Raw genomic sequence first — 22,035 nt, forward strand, 5'->3', positions numbered from 1 at the left:
GAAAGAGTAGTTTCTTACCCATGTCTCTACATCCTCATCTATTTATATAACCTTAATCTACAGAAATCTGGCTTCTACTTCCAGTTGTTCATAGCAACTACTCTGCCAAGGATCACCAATAACTGCACAATTGTCAGAGATAGTGGCTGATTTTCTGACTTTCTCTGATCTAATGTATTATTGGATATTCTTCTTAAAATGGTTTTCTTGAAATGGTCTGCTCTTAAGCCTTCCATTGCACTCCCTGGCCCGGATCTTCCTCTGGCATTCACCCAGACTGCATCTGCTTACTTTTCTGCAGGGTGCTTCTCTTCCTCTGCACACTCTTCCATCTGATTTTACTTGGATTTCTATCCTTGGTCATCTTTTTACTCTACATGGCCTCTATGAGAAATCTGATTTATTCTCATCGCTGGCACTACTGCATCGATTCGGATAACTTTCAAATCTATATCTGCACTCCGGACTTTTTGCCTAGCTACCTACTGGACATTGCCTCAAATGAGAAATGTCTAAAGCTGAACTTATTTTCTACTTCTAATCTTCACCTCCTCCTCAAATTTAAAAGCCCTAATCCTTCTCTTATGTTCTTATTCTAGTTAACATCACCCAAATTAAACATTGGGGGTTATCTACATTCTTGCAACTCCCTTTCTACTTTCTCCAGATTTGGTCATTAATACCTATCTTCTAATTATCCCTCAATGCTCTCATCTCTGCTACTCATTTTTGTACAATTACATTTTCTTTCCCTTTATTTATTTATTTATTTTTTAAATTTCATCTTATTATGGGGGATACAGAATTTCAGGTTACATACGTTGCCCATGTACCTCCTGTCCTCCCAAGTCAAAGCTCCAGGCATGTCCGTTCCCCAGACAGTGCGCGTTGCACCCATCATGTAGGTATGTATCCATCCCCTCCTCCCCCCTCCCCGAGTCAGCACCTTCAAGCGTGACCATTCCCCAAATGGTGCGCAATGCACTCATTATGTAGGCATACACCCATCCCCTCCCCCCACCCCCACCTCAGTCTGATATCCGATTGGTGTCGTTCCCAGATGTGTATTTAGGTGATGATCAGGGAAACCAATTTTCTGGTGAGTACATGTGATGCCTGTTTTTCCATTCTTGGGATACTTCACTTAATAGAATGGGTTCAAACTCTCTCCAGGAGAACCACAAAGATGTCGTATCTCCGTTATTTCTTATAGCTGAGTAATATTCCATGGTATACATATACCACAGTTTACTAATCCAATCATGTATTGATGGACATTTGGGTTGTTTCCACATCTTTGCAATTGTGAATTGTGCTGCTATAAACATTCAGGTACAGGTGTCTTTGTCATAGAATGACTTATGTTCCTTTGGGTAGATGCCCAATAATGGGATTGCTGGATCAAATGGTAGGTCTACTTGAATCTGTTTAAGATATCTCCCTAATGCTTTCCACAGGGGTTGCACTAGTTTGCAGTCCCACCAGCAGTGTATGAGTGTTCCTGTCTCTCCACATCCACGCCAACATGTGTTGTTTTGGGATTTTTTGATAAAGGCCATTCTCATTGGGGTTAAATGATATCTCATTGTGGTTTTGATTTGCATTTCCCTGATGATTAGGGATGTTGAGCATTTTTTCATGTTTGTTAGCCATTCTTATATCTTCTTTTGAGAAATTTCTATTCATGTCATTTGCCCACTTTTTGATAGGGTTGTTTGATTTTTTCTTGCTGATTTTCCTGAGTTCTAAATAGATTCTTGTTATCAGTCCTTTATCTGATGTGTAGTATGCAAAAATTTTTTCCCATTCTGTAGGTGGTCTGTTTATTCTCGTGACTGTTTCTTTGGCTGTGCAGAAGCTTTTTAATTTAATCATGTCCCATTCATTTATTTTTGTTGTTGCTGTGATTGCCTTAGGGGTCTTCTTCATAAATTCTTTGCCTAGGCCTCTTTCCCTTTTTTATTGGAAGTTTAGTACCTGGGTTTAGCCCCTCAAAATTGCTTAATGAAAAGTCTTTTGGGAACCAAATCTATTTATATTATTCCCTTGTTAAAATCCTTCCTTGGCTCTCCAAAACCAGGATAAAGGCCAAACTCATTTCCAATGCTTCTTGTCCTAATCCTTGTCAATTTGTCTAGTGTCATCTCTCAATACTCTCTTTCTACCTTTTACTCTAACAATACTAAAAAATGATAGTGTTTTCAAAGGTATCAGATTGTTTCATACTGTGTGTCTTTTTTTTTGAGGCAGGGTCTCTCACTCTATCACCAGTCTGGAGTGCAGTGGTGTGATCATAGCTCACTGCAGCCTCTAACTCCTGGGCTTAAGTAATCCTCCTGCCTCAGCCTCCTGAGTAGCTGGGACTACATGCCCAGATAATTTTTCTTATCTTTTTTTGTAGAGACAGGGTCTTGCTATGCTGACCAGGCAGGTCTTGCTATGCTGACCAGGCTGGTCTTGAATTGCTGGCCTCACGCAATCCTCCTACCTCAACCTCCTGAAGTGCTGGGATTACAGGCGTGATCTACTGTACCCAGCCACCGCCATGTGTTTACATAAGCCATTTCATACCACAATACTTTTCTCACGCTGTTTCTCTCTTCCATCACCATTGTCACAGCCAGGCTCAACTCAATCCCCCTTAGCTCAGGGGGCGGCTCCTCTATAGCTTGCCCTGAGCCTTTGAGACTGAGTTGATCATTCTCACATTTGTGCCACTTTACCTTGTGCTCATGATTGTTGTTGAATAAACAAAGTTCTGCCTGACAGCGAGACAGTAATGGCTAAAATGAGGTTTTGAGTTGTACTTCAGATAGTGCTGTTAGCTACTCTAGATGAAAGTCCTTTCATGCCCCTAGAGACTGGATTAAGAGTGTCTTCTCTGCCCATTATGGTACCATTGACTACACTGCATTACAGTTGCGCATTCCCTTGTTCCTCTCCTCTCACTCACCTGAGAACTCTGAGGATGGGATTCCAGTCCTAATAACCCTTCTCTTTCCAACATCTAGCACAGTGCTTTGCACAATGTAGAAAGTCAATATATATGTTTGACAAAGGAATGTTGCTATTGAATGAATTATCTCAAAATAGAACTGCTATATTGTTTCTGTCTTTACTCTGAATCTCCTAAATGTCTCTGAAACTAGTGTCACAGAATCTTGTTAATGCACTGAGCAAGGAAGGAGGTTACACTATGAGCTAGATTTGGGATATTGTTTTAAGTCTGCATGTGCTCCCCTGGCTCATTAGGGACTGTTTACCACGTACGCCCTCAGTAAAGTACTGAGCAGCCAGTCATCAAATAAAGTCAGTCATCTATATGCTGCTCTTTTAAATGAATTTAATTGAGTGTTCTTGGGGGGTGTAATGCTGTAACAATGGCTTACATTTATTGAATGCTTACTTTGTTCCAGGCTGAGTGGTAAGTGTGTTACATGCATCATTCAATTCCTACCCTATGAGGTAGGAGCTATTATTGCCCTCATTTTATAAACGAGTTAACTGAGGATTTGGAATTTAGGTAACTTACACAATGTCACACACAACTGCTATTTGGTAAAACTGGGATTCAAACCAAGACCAGCTTGACTCCCATTCTGTGAAAGACACATACTCACATATTCACACATGCACACATTCACACACACACTCACACACCTCAAAGTGCTATCGTTCCTTGGTTTGATAATCTTAGTTATGGCAAAGCTCTAAACTACAGTTTGTCTTTTATGTTTTTGGTGATCTGAAAAATGTGAATTATTGCAAACAAGAGGTAGATTTTAATAGTCTCAGGGTTTATCCTAAATAGTGCATATGAAGAACTGATTCCCAGTGGCTAAAACTCTGTAGGAATGTTATTATCAAGCAGTTACAGTGTTTGCTGTTTATCAGCATTATGCCAGGTAACCCACATTACCAACCCCCTTGTTTTTGAGCTTATTAACTGTTAATGGATACAAATAATGAAAGCATAAAAATTTTCTTATTTAAAACATGTACCAAATATCACCACGTATGCAGATGGCAGACCCTTTGGGGGCTATCTCCTTTCTCCTAAAATAAGGAGATGGGCAAATTAGCTTTACACATTCCCTTACCAATGAAAGAGCTGATCTCCAGCAGCACATTAAAAAAAAAATTCTTTAGCAGGTTAAAGGCCAATATTGTATCTACTTAGGACTGGCTTATAGTCTTGGATAATTTTCAAAGGTTGAGCATTGTTCTACTCAGAGACTTTGTGAAGATGCAACAGGAGTTCTTTTTGAGGGACGTATCACCCTCTCTCTAGCTAACATCTTATAAACTTTAAGAAAACTGCCTTTTCTCATATATAGTTTGCAGATTGACAATGCCTATGTTGGATAATTGCACTATACCAAGGAGATTTAAAAATCTTATTAAAATTAAATGTGCATTTTGATGCCCTTAAGTCTCATTTTTGAATAATACATTCTTAGATAAACATCAACCCCATTCACATTTTATATATTCAGATTTGATATCTAGTTTGTTGTTGTTTATACCTAAACATTTAGTTTTAAAAAGAGCTTTCATATATTGAAGAACATCATCTTAATTATCAAATAAAAGTTGATAGAAACCACAAGAGGGAAAATTTAAGATATGTGTAGAAATTTATCTTTCAAAGAATATATTGCAAATGATGCAGATAATCTCTCACTCTATTGATGATTTTATGTTCATAGTGAGAGGCAGTGAAGTGCCGTAGTTGAAAGCTTGGGCTCTCAAGCCACACTGTCAGGGTTCAAACCTTTGCTGTGTCACTTGCTAACCATTTGCCTTTGGCCACATTTATATTCTCTTTCCAAGTTTTCTTATTGGTAAGAGGGGGATTATAGAATCTAACTTATTGGATTGTGTGAGAAGTAAATGAACAAATTCATATAAGAAATTAGCATGGAGTCTGGTCCAGAATAAGCTAACAAGAAGTGTTATTTGTAATTACAGTGATAATGCCTTATAGCTCTAGAGGTTACTAGTACACATTATATAGCTAAAACATAGTTCACTCACTCATTTATTCATTAATCCATTCATTCACTTACTTAATGTTTAATTTATTTATTCACTAAAGATTTACTAATGGCCTATCAAATGGCACTGTGCTTGGTGATATGGGCGATGAAATAACTAATCAGACATTGACCCTGTCTTCTGAAAGAACTTATAATTTGGTGGAAAGATAAAAATACATAAAAATAATTATAGTAAAAAATAGAAATCTTAGTGCAATAAAAGCTTCAGATGAGCTCATACAAGAGTTCTGCATGTATGGTCAGTTCTTCAAACTCTCAGGGCTATGTTACTAAGTACAGACAAAATTTGCACATTTTGTGTTTATTAACAAATAAATCAAATTGTACTAATATTTAGTAGCACCTCAACATACAGGAACTCAATGGCAGAGAGGGATCATCAAAATAATTCTGAAGATTCCGTGTTTAGAAAACTTTCAGTAGTGCATTATTTCCAGATGATTACATCAAGGTTGCCAGAGTAAAGCAAATATTTCACCAAGTGATATTTGTTCCTAATTTGTCACATTCATTAATGCTCTAGTTTTGAAATTCAGAATATAATTTAGAAATTTAAATAACAAAAAGTAACTATGTTATTAAGCCTCAAATTTTTCTTTACTTTGCTTTGTTAATTCATTTATTCTTTCAGGCTTTTGAATATTTAAACCATTTAAAATATTAATAACATACCAGAGAAGTATCAATATTTACATTGAATTGGAATTCACACTGTTCCATAATATTTTCCATGGTTTATATTATTCATAATTACACTAAATAAATCATTCTCATGGAAGAAACTTGAGCAAGCATATTATGCTACAGCCATTGCATGGCAATCCATGTTTCATTCAGAGTTTAGTGCAAAGAAATATTAAGGAATATTAAGCTGGAATAGTAAAATATGTGATATAAACTGATATATTTTACTTAATGTCAAAGGTTCTTAAATTATGGTAAGTGAAAACTCATAAATTATGAAACTTATTATAGTACATTTTTGAGTAGTAAGAACATGATATAGCCATTCCTTTTTCTGCAAAATAGAAATGATGAACATGTCTGCGATGAACTATGTTATATTTGCATTTCTCAGGGATAGTTTCTATCACAGGATGATGACATAAATATACACATGTCAGGTTAATATAATAATATTATAAGATAAGGATAATTCATATAGCTTTGTGGAACTGAAAAGACAGTGCCCTCTCTATAGTAATCTTTGAACATTTTGGGAAACACCTGTTTTCAAATTTAGAAATATTTTATGGCTATAACAATTTGTTGGTTACTTGGCTTCTAAAAAGTACTACAATTAACTACAGGAGGAAACATTAGTGTAGGTTTCCCTCCCTTTAACTGATCCTTATGTTTGCTCTTCTTTATTCATTTCTAGTCCTTATGAACTAAGATACATTAGAATTGTAGTATTTAGTTGAGTAAAACCTCAAGTTGTATTTCAAAATACAGTTTTGAGTAAAAATATTATCTATATAGATAAAATATTTTGTCCATGATCATTTATTTACTGTTTCATTTTATTTAAGACATGTGAAACTCTGGCTATTCCAAGATAAATGTCTGAAGAAAATCAACCAAGAGTAAATTCCAGCCGTATTAACCTATGCTTCAAGGTAACATAACTCATCAAAAATAAAGGAGAAGCAAAATCCCACAAAACCAATTGTCTTTAGTTAGAAGACATTTTTCAGTTAGCCCTTTTATTTGTGTATTTTTTTTTTTCCTTTCCTCAGCTCTAAGATACTTTTCTATACAGATGCAGGCTTCTACAGAAATTACAAAATTCTTGAACACCCCTATTACTTGAGAGCAAAGTTTCCTCTGTGTATGGAATGTGTCACATCAGACTGAGTTCTCCATTCTTAGGCTTCATCTCTACTGATGTATAGGAGCCAAGAGGCCCCGGGAGCATTTGGGCAGCACTGTGTTACTTACGGTTAAGAGGCAGGCTCGCATTGGTCGTGCCCAGCTTGTTGGCAGCCACACAAGTATAGTTGCCGAAGTGCTCCTGTGTCACATTGGTAACAGTGAGAATAGATCTTGTGCTAAAATTTTGAATAATAATTCCTTGTTGGCCATTGAAGAGCCTAGAAGACAAAATAAACTCTAGGTAAATATGTATTGTGAATACTAGTTTCATTTTTATCCTAAAGTGGGTTGTCATGGCAACCCATAGACAATTTGACCATGTTGGCATTAGTTTATAGCATGATAATGGTGCAATTATATTTTCCTTACATTAGGTTTGGGGGAGGGGAAGTTGCACAACAGCTGTAGAATGTTCCTATGGGATTATTTGTGCTATATAACACACTGAGCTTGGACCGCCACATGTCCTACTTATGCACTGTTTTGTATTTTAGAAAATTAAACACATCATAGCAATAGCCTCTCATCTATTAAAGTCAAGAAAGAGTGAAAGGGAAATAAATAAAAAGATTTCACCGTAAGTACAAACTGATTGTTTCGAGGTCAGCTGGCTAGAGTATGTCTAGGCCATTTCAAATAATAGTACCGGATAATTCCCAGGAAAGTTAACCCTACAACTGTGGAAGGGTGGCTCAGAGTCCAGAGTCAATACCACTTTACTCTTGCCATGTAAAAACCAGACAGGTGACTTCCATTAAACCTAGAAAGAGTTAGAAGGATAGTATTAAATATAGCATTTAAAGTTGAGTCGCATTAGTGCCACATTTTAGTAATATGCCAGGGAAAGTCCTTTAAACTCTCTGGGCTTCCATATGGGATTCAGTTTTACCTGATTCCACCCACCCTCACTGCCCAACAGTCTCTTTCCACCAGTTCTCTTACCCCTAGAGGCCCTCACTCTCACATAGGCTGGCGTGGCTTGGCGTTCTCTGTGCGTGCTGTGCCTACTTCTGCTTCACCTTTTTTCTGAATCTGCACCCTATCTCATGCACCGCTTCTATCTCTGTCATTCAGATGCTTCCCTCCTCATGTAGGCCAGAGCTAAGGCTTCCCTCACCTTTCCTAATGCTCCCTTGAATGGCTCTGCTCTCTCTGTATGTTTCTCTTGCATTGTTCTCTCTGCAGTTTCCATGTACACAAGTCTTTTCAAACCAAACAAATTGAATTGTTTTAAACTCCTCAAAAAGCAGGGCCAAATAGACATACTTTCTCTGATATTTGAGTCTTGTATAGCACTTAAGAATGGTATCCTAGGTACATAATAAATAGTACGTTGGTCAGTGGAGTCCAGGTCATGTTCCCCCAACACAGGCATTGGTAAGCCCCCTTCAGTGCCCTGTTCAACAAATTCCCTATCTAAGTATGAATTCTGCTACAATGAGGATGGCAACCAGATACTAGCTTTTTCCTAACCAACCCCCAGTTTACTGGGAAAGAGATGCACTGATCACACTATGGGCTATGAAAGCTTATGGGCCAAATGGCATGTTAGTTTTTCCTCTTTGATGTGTTCAAGTTTTTGTACTAAATAATTTTTAATCCTGATGATGTTGATAAATGATGATGTTGAGACTTTAAGTTGAATTCCTTTGCATTATGTTATGTGGTTTGCATATGAATTTAAATAAACTATGCTGTAGTTCAATGCAGGTTAAAATAAGCAGTCATACTTAATTACTCGGGGAATTACTCATATTTCATGTAATAGCTGAATTTGGGTTATTCAAAACACAAACTTTAATCAGATTAATAAAACTCTGAGTTGAGTAAACATTGAACAACTTGAGCAATAAATTTAATGTTCTCCAATTCTGATATAAGAAAACAGGGCATAAAATATCATGGATGTGGCAGCTTTTACTCCTTTGTCTCATATTTCAAATCTATCAACATTTATCCTAAATTCCCATAGTGATTATTGCATAATTTTCTGCATCACATTAATAACTTTATTTTCAACTAATCAGTATATATGTTGTGTATAAAATCCACTGTTTTATTGCCTTGTAAGCTTCAGCATTATGGCTCAAATCAATTTTCCCACATCTATGTTACAGACAAATTCTCCAGAGAACTCAGCAACTCCCTTGACTACTAAATTTCCATTGTGCTCCATCTACTAAAACCGAGATTGTTTTTCTGCTAAAGAATTGAGAAGAAATTAACTAGAGTCCTCAATTGGCTAGGCCCTGGGGAGAAACTCTCAAGGAAGAATATGCAGACACTCCACGGCACTATTTGCTTACGTTCCTTATGGCTGTCTTTCTGGGTGAGTTAGCTTCTTATTCCCTGCCCTTTGATGTACCTGAAGGCAAAGCCACAGATGTTGCTGAATCATGCAGTGTATCCACGCTCTGTGTGTATAGGCCCATTTTGGGCCTCTGGCCAGCAGTACCGTGTGCATCCTCACCAGAGTGGCACAGTAGTGCTCCAACCCCTGCTACTCAGATCAGCCAGGCAGGGAATTATAGCCAATAAAAAAGGAAAGTATCTTCCCTGAGGAAATGTTCTTCCCTCTAGGGGAAGCTACCTCTCTGAGATTACTGGAGAAGTCCAAATCTAACTTTCTTCTATAGTTGAGAGTTTTAGAAGTGCTGACTTCTCAAACACCACTTAAGAACCTATCTTCACCTGGTAGATGGCTGGAAGGACCTTTGCAAAGCTGATCTTGAGGGAGAGTGATGCCTGAGATGGTGGATATTTCTAGAGAATGTACTTTTGTGATTTTCTGCAGGGATCTGGGGTATGAGGATAGGCTTTCTCAATTATTCAAATCAATTCTGAAAATATTCATTAAATTCCTACAAAGATAAGTTCTACACTGAGTGACTAGGGACTGATCTGGGCAACACATGACCTCTGCCCTTGAGAAGGTAAAAGACGAGGGGAAAAAACTAACATGTAAATACGTATTTACAATAGAAGGGTATTTCAGTCACAATGGGGACACTGTTAATATGAACACATCTACCCTTAGTTACTGCATATAGAAATTTGAGCCACACTTAGAAGTTTCGGCATGTATGACCTGAATGTGATTTCACTCTTTGACTAAAAACAAATTATGAAAGATCTCTTTATTGATGAGCTTTTTTCTTTATGAAATGGATTTATTCCAATATGATTTTCTATAATTTTACTTCTGTAAAAAAAAGTCATTCTTATAATGACTTAAATTATAGAATAAAAGATGCTTTCTTGTAGCCCTTCCCCCCCAAGAAAGAGAAACAAATTCTATTGAGCTAGGAGTTAAATATGCCATCCCTTTCTTCAGCATAGATCAGTAGCATATGATGCTTACCTGGAAATAATTGGTAGTTTTTCTCTGTTGCATTTTTTATTACAGGGAATATGGTTATGAGTCTCCTATTACTGTGGACCCTGCTGTCCTCTACCCTCTGACCCCAATAGAAGTTTGCTCCATATCGAGGCCCTTTACTCTCACTCTTCTTCCTTCTGCTTTTCACCAGTGCCTCATAAATCTGTGAACCACAGGCTATTGCTTTGCCAGCAGATGCTGTCAGCTCATAAGTGACACAACCCGACCCAGTAACTAGTTCGGAATTAGAATAGTCCCCTATATTTTTCAGTGTCAGTCAGAAGTAGCACATGGAAAGAATGCTAATAACTAGGTATCCTTATATTTCTGACTCATGAAATGTTCACAAACTTTACAATCATAACCTCCCTTCAGGCAGTGGTTATCTAGGATGACCAGAAGAGCCTTTAGCAACATCATCACAACAAAACTGACCACATAGCCATCAGCACCGATTGTCAAGATTGCAAAAATAAATGGAGCAGCTACACTGTGCCTCACTCATTTCACATATACATCCAGCCTCAATTCACATTTTAAGACTATTGTTCACTATCTGTCTTTCTGGGTCAGGAGTAACAATAAACATGTCTAAAGAAACAAATTTTCGGATGAAAATAAACACAGAAAGAATTCATTGCTAATGTAGGAAACATATTGGAAAGTCTCAGACAACAATATTTAAAATAATAAAATAACTTGGATAGGTGTGAGGGAGGCATTCTCAAATAATGATAAATCTTTTTATAAGACTGGAATTATAAGAGCATATGATTATATCATGTTATATGAGTGGATAAAATTAATATGGTCTTATTAACCAATCTTTGGTATTAGATGGTGGGGGAATATAGTCCTTGAATCATAACAATTATATTTACAAAGAGAAGGAATGTTACTGGTGGTAATGGATTGTAAGCTTGTGGATTTCCAAGATGTGGTATAAACTAAAGGTATAGGTTAAAATAACATAGAGAAAGAGAAATTTAGAAAAAGGCATGGATGATGGTAGAACTCTAACATAATTTTAATGGAAATGATGATGTATTTGGTCATGAAATGGTTAAATGTTTACTATGTCTATGGAGTTTTAGAAAACAAAGGGAAAATATAACATAGCTAATATCTCAAGAATCTTAGCTATACCTGAAAATCTGAAGATAACATTAAGATGGCGTTCAGGTCCCTTCCACAACACATCTCATAACGCCTCTCTGAAGGATAGAGTTTGTTCATACACACACACACACACACACGCACACACATACATCTAGGCTCTGAATCATGACTATATTTCTGGTCTTTTCAATATGAGCAGGAATGCTTTATTTATGTGGAGAATGTTAGCTGTTCTCAGTACATTTATGACTGAAATAGTCTAAAATTTTTCAACATTGTACACAAAAATGTTTGGTGTTAAGAGTGTGGGAAATTGACAGACAAACATTTACAAATTCTCAAATGTACCTATTAAATACTCTTCACAGCAACCCTAGGAAGTAGATATTATTAGTCCCATTTTACAGATGAGGAAAAAAGTTTAGAATGATTAAGTTAATTTATCTTTCACTATCTGATAAGTGTCAAAAACAAGATTCAAATCCAGGTCCTCTGACTATTGATATCTTCCAAAAGTAGTACTTGGTATTTAAATCACCAAGTAGAACTAAAATATTGTGTCTGAGTTTGGAGAGACAAATCAGAAATCGTGGATGCTTCGAGAAAATCGAGTCAAGCCAGGAAATAAAACCAATGGAGCTAAACAGCCAAGTGGTGTGCGGCAACCGTGCCAGGAAAGGCAGGTTCAATCCAAGGGGTGAAACTAATGGGGCAGAAAGTCAAACAGAGAAGTAAGCTTCAATTCAACTAGCTATCTGGATAGTTCTCTCAATCAGGGGCCTCTGGACTTTTTCTGTGGGGCTTTTTTTGTGCCTTTCAGTGCAGCCTGTAGAGCAGCTGTGTTCAGCCTCCAGTGGAGTCAGCTGGTTGGGCTACTCACAGCCTGAGGAGGAAGCACGCGACAGGCTTTCTTCTCCTTCCCTCTTCAAACTAGCACCCAATGTACAGACACCCCCTCAGCATCCATTATTGTTTTTCTTCCTCTGGTTCACTAAATATTTGGATGGTAGAAAATCTCTTGTTATAGTGTATATGCAGAATATAGTCAAGAATGGCAGAAAAAGGCAACCTAGCCAAGTGAAAAAATGCAATATTTTAGAGTAATTGCAAAATTGTCTCTAAAGTTCAAGTTCTAGTGATGCTATGAAGTTATTGTGTTCTCTCTGATTTAGCCAAATCATCATCATAACATCAAATACTTCTCTTTCTAACATCATTTCAGGTGTAAGTTCCCATATATTTGTGTGACTTTTGATTAATGTCCATCTTCTCCATTACAGTGTAACTCCAGTAGGGCAAGATTCCTGACTAGTTTTGTTTTTCATTCTAAGCATGGTCTATAGTGCTTGGCACTTAATAAGTACATACCAATAATTGTTTCATGCTTCTCTGAATTAATTATGTATTTATAATTTTGTAAAGTTTTTTCACCTGTGAAATGGGAAAAATGAAGCCAATTGCAAAGTGTTGATGTCAAAATGGTTTTAAAAATATATAATGTATAATATTTATGGACATATATATCAAATGCAGTAGGCACTAGATTATTATAGGTGTTATTATTGTTCAATGATAGGATCTGTTTCTTAAACAGCACAGATACATTTCCTCTCAGATGGCAGCAAAATATTAAACATTGAGCACACAGGAAATTATTTTTAAAGAAAAGATCTACGAGAGTGACTGAAAAGATCATGGCACCACGATTTCAAGATGTGCCAAACTCAGTATCAATTACATGTGCATTATCCATCTCATCTAGGCTTTTCACAGATGTGCAGGGTAGATAACAAAAAAATAAACGTAAAACTGGGGAGTAATAAGAACTGTTAGATACCAGAGAGAAATGAAAATTTATGTGAACATGCTGCTATGGCAACCTATCGGTTTATTGTGCTGCTTAATACTTACGGCTCGAAAACAATATGATATCATTTATTCCTGGGAACAGACTGAAGAATATCATGCATCACTGTCTTAGCCCCAAGGGGTATCTATCTTTAGTCGTGGATTTGAATAAATTAATGTTATTATAATATATTAGGACACTTTAATGAATCTAGACTTTATTAAGCTATGTAAAATGTATGTCTTGTTTACTTTATCAATTTTAATGAAATTAATAATTTTAGATTAGAGACCTTTGGATTGCTTTGCTTGTGACAGTTTGAATCACATGGAGAGGATAGTCCCTTTTAACGCTACATCAAATAAACAAAGGCGATAGTGCAGGTGTCAAATCTCCCTAACTGCAGTGAGTTCCTGTATCCCTGACAACCTGGCCTATGAGTGGCTTTCTCACCTCTGCTTGAACTGCTTTCCTAATATCAATGTGTCCATGATTTTAATGTCAAGTATCATCCCACAATATAACAACACAACCATTTTGCAGAGACTGCATTCATAAAAACAAAATCCCGAGACACCAGAACTGAGCAACAAAACTCAGCTTCCTTTCTCTAATCATATAGTGAGTTTAAAATGACCCACAATCTAAGCTGACAGGATCCATTTGTGCAAATATTCTCTTATCAGATTGAAAGTGTGTTAAAGTAAGAATGGCTCTACTTTATAATTATTAAAAGGATATAACTCATTCTTGCAACGGAGTATGTTAATCATGCCAAATACTATGTTAGGTGTTAGGGAAATTATAGTGAACAAGGCAGAATCCTCATTCCTAGGTAGGTTACAGTTTAGTAGGAGAAATAGACAAGTAAAGAATGTTGAGTATAGTTTAATAAACACTTTGATAGATACGAGCACACGAGGGTACATTTGGAGAGCTTCCATCCAAGGTAGGAAAAGCTCAGGGTAGCTTTCCTGGAGAAGATGACATCTGCATGGAGACTAAAGGACGAGTTAGAGGAAGGCCAAAGGCAGCCAAGAGTAGATATGTGTGTGGAAGAGGCTTACAAACAAAGGTGCCAACATGTGAAGGGGCCCGAAAGAGAGAGCTCATGTCATAGATAGGGGACTGAAATATTTCAGGATGGCAATAGCCCCAGTTGTAAGAGGGTAGAATGGCAAGGTTCATAAACAGAGAGGAAAAGAGGGGCCAGACTGTGATGGGCTCTCATGCCACCCTGTGGCGTTAGGAGTTTATTCCACAGATAATGAAGAACCAATGACAGGCTTCACATATAAAGTGATAAGCACAGATATTTATTTTGGAACAATCAATAAGAGTTTTAAGAACACAACGAAATTCTATCTGTTTACTGGTAGACTAGTATGCAGTATGTATTTGTGTCTTACCTGGGCATGTACTCTCCAGTTCCCAGTAGTTAAAATGCTCTCCACTGTTTCACATATTTACCCTTTACTTTCCCGACCTCAGATGACAAAGTCATCACAAGGGTGTTGAAAGTTGCACTGATAAGACATCGGTTATTAAAAGGAATGGAATATCATCAAATAAAATAACAAATAAATAGCATAACATACTAATGAGATAACACTAGAAATGCAAGTTCCTTCAATGCAGGAACTTATTTCCTTTTCAAAATTTTCAAATTATCCTACAGATGAATAAAGAAGTAAAATGTCAAGTCAGCAGGGAAGATCATTTTTAACCTGAAGCAGTAATCAGGCTATTTCTAGTACTTTTCTAAATTGAAACATGTAACTGCTTACTTTGGTAAGAATGACCTTGTAAATGAGAGGATGAAAGGGAAAGAAAGATAGAAAATATTTCTAGTCTCTTCTAAATAAAGTTATAGTGTAAAATTTAGAAAGATCCTGACATGGGGGTCAGGAAATCACTTTTACTTCCTTCTGTGTACTTTTCTTCAACGAGTCATTTCAGCCTTATAAGAAATTGTTTTTTCCCCTCTTAGGTATAATCTGGTTAGAATTATGCAAGGAATGGATAAGATAGTACATAATGTGTTATATATATATGTGTTGTAAGATGGAAAAGTCAGAATGTAGGGTAAATGTTGCATTTCTTAAAATTACCTTTGAAAATTCCTTAAACTTACTCATTTTAAACTACCATACTTCATAAATAGTCTCCAAAATGGAAGGAAAGTGTCTTAAAGTAGGTACAACATGACCTGTTTGAGTGTGAGAAGAAATAATAAAATAACCATTTATTTTGTATTTTTATTTCATCTTTTAGATTTTATCTGTTGAAGGTCATGAAAGGCATGCAATATATAAGATCAGAAATGTATGCCAATAAGTAACAAATCCGTATGTATAAATTGTTAATTTTTGCTAAATTTTAAATTTTATTCATAGGGATATATGTTCAAGAAATGTTGATGACCACTGCTTTATATCACTGCCCATGGTTGAGCACCACATGAAGTAGTTGGCTTGTGCTTTAGAGCCATGTTATATTAAACACACATCTTCAACATTAGAACCTCACTTAGAATGGAGAGATGTTCATACTACCAGAAGTATACAGGAATGATGACCAATAGAAGGATCATTAAGGTGTACATATCCCATTGTATGTATTTTTGAACTGGTAGTGTAGCAAGTCATGCCATTTAAATTACTTTATATGTTTATCTCTCTTTTTTTCTTTTCTTGTCCTGCTCATGTAACACCTCAAGCTTGAAGAGTTGACTCTATGTAAGCCAAACAATGTTCACATTTTGCAAAACCATCATATATAAAAATGCTTTGCAAGTCATAATGCATTAAACACACATAATAATGTATTCATAATTTTGACCTAAATAAATTGCATGAAAAACAGTGGAGAAAGGGTATCAATGAAGAGATACATACAGAGAAATATTTTAAATCATTTTGCATATTTCCTCAAAAATATAAGAAGGGGAAGAGAACCTTCCTCCCATGTTCTTTCAACAAAGTGAATACTCAAATAAAATTTATGGACCGCCTAGACAATCACGTACTAAATATCTAGAATAGGAAAGAGGAGAGGAAAAGTCACTACATTTTATTATGATTTCTCAAGTTCATTTTACTTATGTAAAGCCAGAAATGTGAAATAATCATCTAAAATGAAACCTAATATTAACCTAACTGAAAAAGGTCATCATGCCTCTGTGTAAAGTGAACATGATATACTTCACATGGTTGACTTCAGGCATCCTCCTACCCATTCAACGGTTACTTGTATACATTTTGTGCATGTCTGTGCATGCATGTTTTTTGCATATAGGTAACTAATCATTCACAGCAAGGCAAAATGGTAATGATCATCACATTTTTTTCTGTACTGGTGATGTAAAGAATGAATTAAAAATTCATAGACTAAATTTGAAATATGTTTCTTAAAAAGTCAAGATATTATAGGTTCCACACTGTTAAATAGAAAATATTCCATTTTTAGGTACATAGCTTTTTTAATTGATATATTGATAATTTGTAATGTTTTACATATATTTCCTTTTTGTTCATGGGTGTAATTTGTGTCAACCTGATTTGTAACTTTGCATCCCTATCTTAAATTATAATGGGGCAATAAGAAAAAAAAACGATGCAATTAAGAAATTTCACAAAGCATTGATATAGTTGTCCCTTTACTTAAAAACAAGCAAAGTGAATAAAATACTATTTTTTAAAACTTATTCATTTATTTAATATTTTATTTTTAATTGACCAATAATAAGTGTACATATCTACCAGGTACAATGTGATGTTTTGATATATGTAAGCAATGCAGAATGATTAAATCAAGGTAAGGAACATATCCATCACCTAAAAGCCTGGAGCAGTTACACCGATCATGAGAAATCATAAGGCATGTTTTTCTAGACCTCAGGCTTGGATTTGAGGAAATCTAGAAAAAAAAGTCAGGAATTCAACCATGCAAGCAAATAAAAAAATTCTGATCTAAGACAACATGGTAATGCTGTCTTCACAAAGTAATACAAAACTCATGTTCTGGCAGTACTTATTGAAATATCAGTCCATTATAATTTAATTTATGTTTTTAGCCTCAATCCTAAGTGAATGTACTGTTCTCAAGCAATAGATTAATTTAATTTCATGTCATCAAATACAATATTTGCTTAATGGTACTTTGGATGTCCTGAGATTGTCCTTTCACTGCATATAAAGAGTGTATTTCTTCTTACCAACCTTCTGTATTATTAGAAAAAAAGTTTAAATTTAGTTCTGTATATAATTGAACCCCAAACTCTGATTTTCCCAATGCTTAAAAGTATATGAAGTAAATTTATGTCCATTTGGACTGTTCCTTTTAGGTATGTTGAAAAAAAGTACAGTGTTAAAAAATGACTACCTTATACAAAGGGATAATATTTTAATAATAAATATAGTGCTCTATTGATGCTCACGATGCTTATCTAAACAGCAGAATAAACTAAAAGTCAAATGACTAATATTTCTAATATAAAAAATACTTAGATCATCCGTGAGAGAGACAGAGTGAGAACCATCTTTGAAAATGGCATCAGATGATTCTCACTTCTTAATATCCAATGCCCCTGTGTTGACCCCTCCCACATTGAATAGGGCTGCCTTGTATATCCAATAAGATATTTCAGAAATAACAGAGTATGACTTCTGAGATTAGGTCCTAAAAGATATGGCAGCTTCCACCTTGCTCCTTCTTGGATCACTAATTCTAGAGGAAGCCCATTGCTATGTTATGAAGACATCCAAGCAGCCCCATGGGAATATCTGCATGGCAACTAACTGAGGCCATCTGCTAATAAGTAGCACTAGATGCCAGGCATGTGAGTGAGCTATCTTCGAAGCAGATCCTCTAGCCTTCAGATGACCAGCACCAGGTGATATCTTGACTCCAGCCTTCTGAGAGACCCTGAGCCATAACCATCCAGCCAAACTGTTCCTGGATTCCTGACTCCCAGAAACAGTTTGAGATAATAAACGCTTATGGGTTTAAGCTGCTAACTTTTGAGATAATTTGTTACTTAGCAATAGATAACTAAAAATGACAGCAGATAAACAAGAAAGAACATGTGCTGAGAGGTTTACAAATCTAAAATGTGCCTTGATGGCAACTTAAAGCTGAGTGCTCTTGGACAGGTTATTTTAAGTCTCTTGTGTCTTAGTTTTGTCATCAGTAAATTGAGGATAATAAATTTTACCTCACAGAGGTCTGAAAAATAAATGAGAAAAAAGAATTTAAAGGACCTGGAAAGTGTTTTTTTCTCTGTAAGTATATATTTCTTTCTTTCCTCTAAATTGTGCTTAATTTTACAGGGTTTCTTCTTTAAAGGATTTGAAGCTGATTACTCTTAGCACACAGGAATTGACTTTACAGGATGCTGCAGAACTGCAGGTAGAGATAGAGTTAGGGCTATTAGGTTGCTGCCTCTAGGTTTTTTTGTGTGTTTATTTGTTTATATTTATCTGAATGAAGAGCTGACTTTGAAGATCTTGACTTAAGAGAGATGGATATTTTTAAACATTCCTTTAAATAGAGATAAAGTGATTGTATAAGTTATTTTTGAATATTCATGTAAGCCCCAAGTATAAAAGATCTCTAGGAAACAAAACTTCTCTAGATCTTGCAAAAACTGTTCCACTTTGACAGGGTCTCTGACAGGTTCATGCCTCCAGTTAAAGACCTCAGAGATCAAGAAGACAGCTCTGAAACATGCTGTATCTGTTTCTGCTGTGTTTCCACCTTGACTCCACTTTTCTGTGTCCTTGACTAAAGAAATTGGGAAATTATAAGTGATTGTTGTGCAGTCTCTTATTTTTCAAATCTATAAACCACTTGAAATGTCTTTACCCTTGGAATTTAATATTGACATTATAGACTCTGAAGGGCCATGGCCTAGAGATGCCAAAGTATCTGGGTTAAATTCATGGACTCTGCATGAAGATTTACCAGACCTTCTGGGTTTAAATCCCAGCTCTGCTACTAACTGTATTAACTTGCACAAATTACTTAAAAACATTCTGTGCTTTGGTTTCCTCAAGGAAAGGTAAAAATAATGATAGCATTTATCATCTAGGTTGATAAAAGAAGGTAAGAATAATAATAGTATTTACCACATAAGTTTGTTATGAAAATAAATTGGGTTAATATTTGTTAGTAACTTAGAACACTACCTGTCAACTAGCAGGTGCTTATTAAATAGATAGCTTTTCACTTTGATGAGGTAGACAATTGAATGATCTGGGCATTTATGGTAGAATTATTTAGTGAGTGTAATAGCAACCATTCAGCAACCAGAATCCTTCTCTTTCCTATTCTCTGCAGATACTCAACTTAGCTTTACTACAGTTTGAGAGGAAATTATTTACTCTAGTGATATTTGAGGATTTGGATATTTCCTCAAATATAACCCCTAAAAGATAAAATTATGCTTCACTCTGAACTGAAAATATGTTTGCCCTTCACAAGGACATTTGATTTTCACAGCTACTAGATTTTCTTGAGGTGTGTCAGTGTGTTGGGGAAGACATTGATTAGGGAGAATCAATCTACCTTTTCTTTTTTAGCAAGTGGTTCTAAACTCCTTTCAAACTCTAATAAAAGCTATAGTCCATCTCCCCAGTAGAAAAAAAAAAAAATCCCTGAAGCCATGATTATGGGCACCAATTGGTCCTTTGCTATATTTACTATAGGCCAAGGGAATGGACTGAGGATTATTGCAACCTTTTTTGACAATGGTTGATGAATTTAGAAAAGGTAGAGAGAGAAAGAGAGAGAGAGAGAGAGAGAAGAAAATTCTAGGACATCATTTCACAGAGTACTGGAAATAAAATGGTCTTTAACATAGCAGCTCTGACTTGGACTGTGAGGAATAATTCTGATTGTTAGTTCTTAACAAATTAATGATACAGATTAAAAAGTGACTTTGAAAGATACATAAAATAGTCTAAGTCAGTGTTATTAAAACTGTGTTTTGTGTAAAACCAGGGATTTGGGGAGCTCCTGGAAGGATGTCCTAATTAAGGGGAGAGTGCTGATCAGGTAGAATTGAGACTCTATTCAACCTACGTCTACCAGAGAAGTGCCATGTTCACAGGTATCACTTCTTGGGTTTCCAAATAAGTTAATATGTGAACAAAGAATTCCATAAGCTTCAAATGATTGAGAACCACTTTTCCAGATTTTTGTTCATATGGAAAATCACAAACTCAAACTTCTCAACCTGGGTCGTCAAAATCTGAGAAAAGTAATATTGGCAGATATAAAATCTTGTAGGATGGTAGGATGGAATGATGGTAACCACAGAGCAGTTTATCAAATTCTCAGTAGATGAAATTATGGGGCCTTCCATGAAGGCACAAGGAGGTAAATTTAGAATTAGTAAAAAGCTAAACTAATTAGTAAAAAGAATTAAAAACTGAAAACCCCAAATTATAGAAGAAGTTGCATATAAAAGAGCTGCAAAAATTTTTAGGTAAACCACAGGCAGCTATTCAGAAGAAATGAGATACTTATGGGGATAGCCTTTATCATTAAGTCTGATGCTAAAGATGGAGACCATCTTCCACAAATCATCTTTTGATTCCATTTTCAGAAACAAAGTACCAGCTTGTATCACATCCATTCCTTTCCTCTATGATAATATCTAAGTTTTTATGTGATTTTACCTGTTTTTTTTTTGGTTCAGATATTTAGCTACAATTAGATATGAGCCATGACATAAGTAAATAAACCCCATTCATATATGTTGAACATACGGAATTGCCAATATTTGGTTTTCTTGACTTAAAAATGGCAATTCCATATGGTTCAAGCTAACATTTTCTTTGCTATATCACTCCCTAGTTTCGAAGCAAAATCTATACCCTCTCCTTTGCATTACATCTTCCACCTAACCCACAGGTGTCCCGTGATGCTTTGATGGCTTGACAGGAGCAGTTGACGAGGCCTGAATGAACCTACTGGACGAAAGTAACGTTGTCAAGTCTTGTCTTCTCTTGTTCAGTAGCTCTTGCCAGGGCTTTTGGGACTTCTCAAGAGGGCAATCATACAGAATTGAAATTAGAGTAGCCCTAAAATACCCTTGGTTATTCCTTTAACCACGTATTTTGTCTCCTCCACAGCCTTTGTAGCAATAGAATTTCCAAAACACAATGTCCTATAAAACAAAGTGTTAAACTATCTCGTGGGAGAAGGCAGGTGAAAGGGTTGAGGCTTGTCAAGGAAGCCTGGCTGGGACAGCAGCCCCTACTGCTTTTGAAATGCTCTTGTGGAAGCTGTGCCCAAGTCCTTTAAGAGCTGGTTTCCTTCTCAAGTAAAGCTGGTTGCCAGCAAGAGCAGTGGTGTGCTGGTTCAGGTGGGAGGGAAAGAAAGGAAATGCATCCATGATGGGGGATTCGCAGGCAGACCTAGCAGCCATCCCTCCCATATGGGCTCCTTCCGTTTGCCTGCCTGAGAGGAAGCTGCTGAGAAGCATTCAAGCCAGTTAAAGACATTACCTAACATAAGTATATGAAACACAAACACATTAGCTCAAAGTGCTTGAAACACAGTAACAATCACAAAGTCCTTACTTCTTCTCTCCTTTGTACCATTCAAAGGCCGGAGGCGGCACACCTGCACCTTCACATCTTATCAATCCGCTGCGTCCCGGGGTCACGGTGCCAGATTTAATTTCCTGAATTGTAGGAGCAACTGGAAAAGAAACAAACAAAAGAAACCCAGTGGGTAAGTAAAAA

General features: G+C 36.2%; 1 protein-coding gene across 1 annotated transcript in view; it reads right to left on the reverse strand.

Moving 5' to 3' along the window:
• NEGR1 (neuronal growth regulator 1) overlaps positions 1–22,035 on the reverse strand; it is an 834,359-nt gene that overhangs the window by 162,068 nt on the left and 650,256 nt on the right. The window contains exons 5-6 of the mRNA XM_069478075.1: positions 21,871–21,991; positions 7,002–7,153 (exon numbers count right to left, since the gene is read on the reverse strand). Of these exons, the coding sequence (XP_069334176.1) occupies positions 7,002–7,153; positions 21,871–21,991 (273 nt within the window). The remainder of the gene's footprint in view (positions 1–7,001; positions 7,154–21,870; positions 21,992–22,035) is intronic.

This window comes from Eulemur rufifrons, chromosome 8 (genome assembly GCF_041146395.1).
Source record: "Eulemur rufifrons isolate Redbay chromosome 8, OSU_ERuf_1, whole genome shotgun sequence".
Classification (NCBI taxonomy): domain Eukaryota; kingdom Metazoa; phylum Chordata; class Mammalia; order Primates; family Lemuridae; genus Eulemur; species Eulemur rufifrons.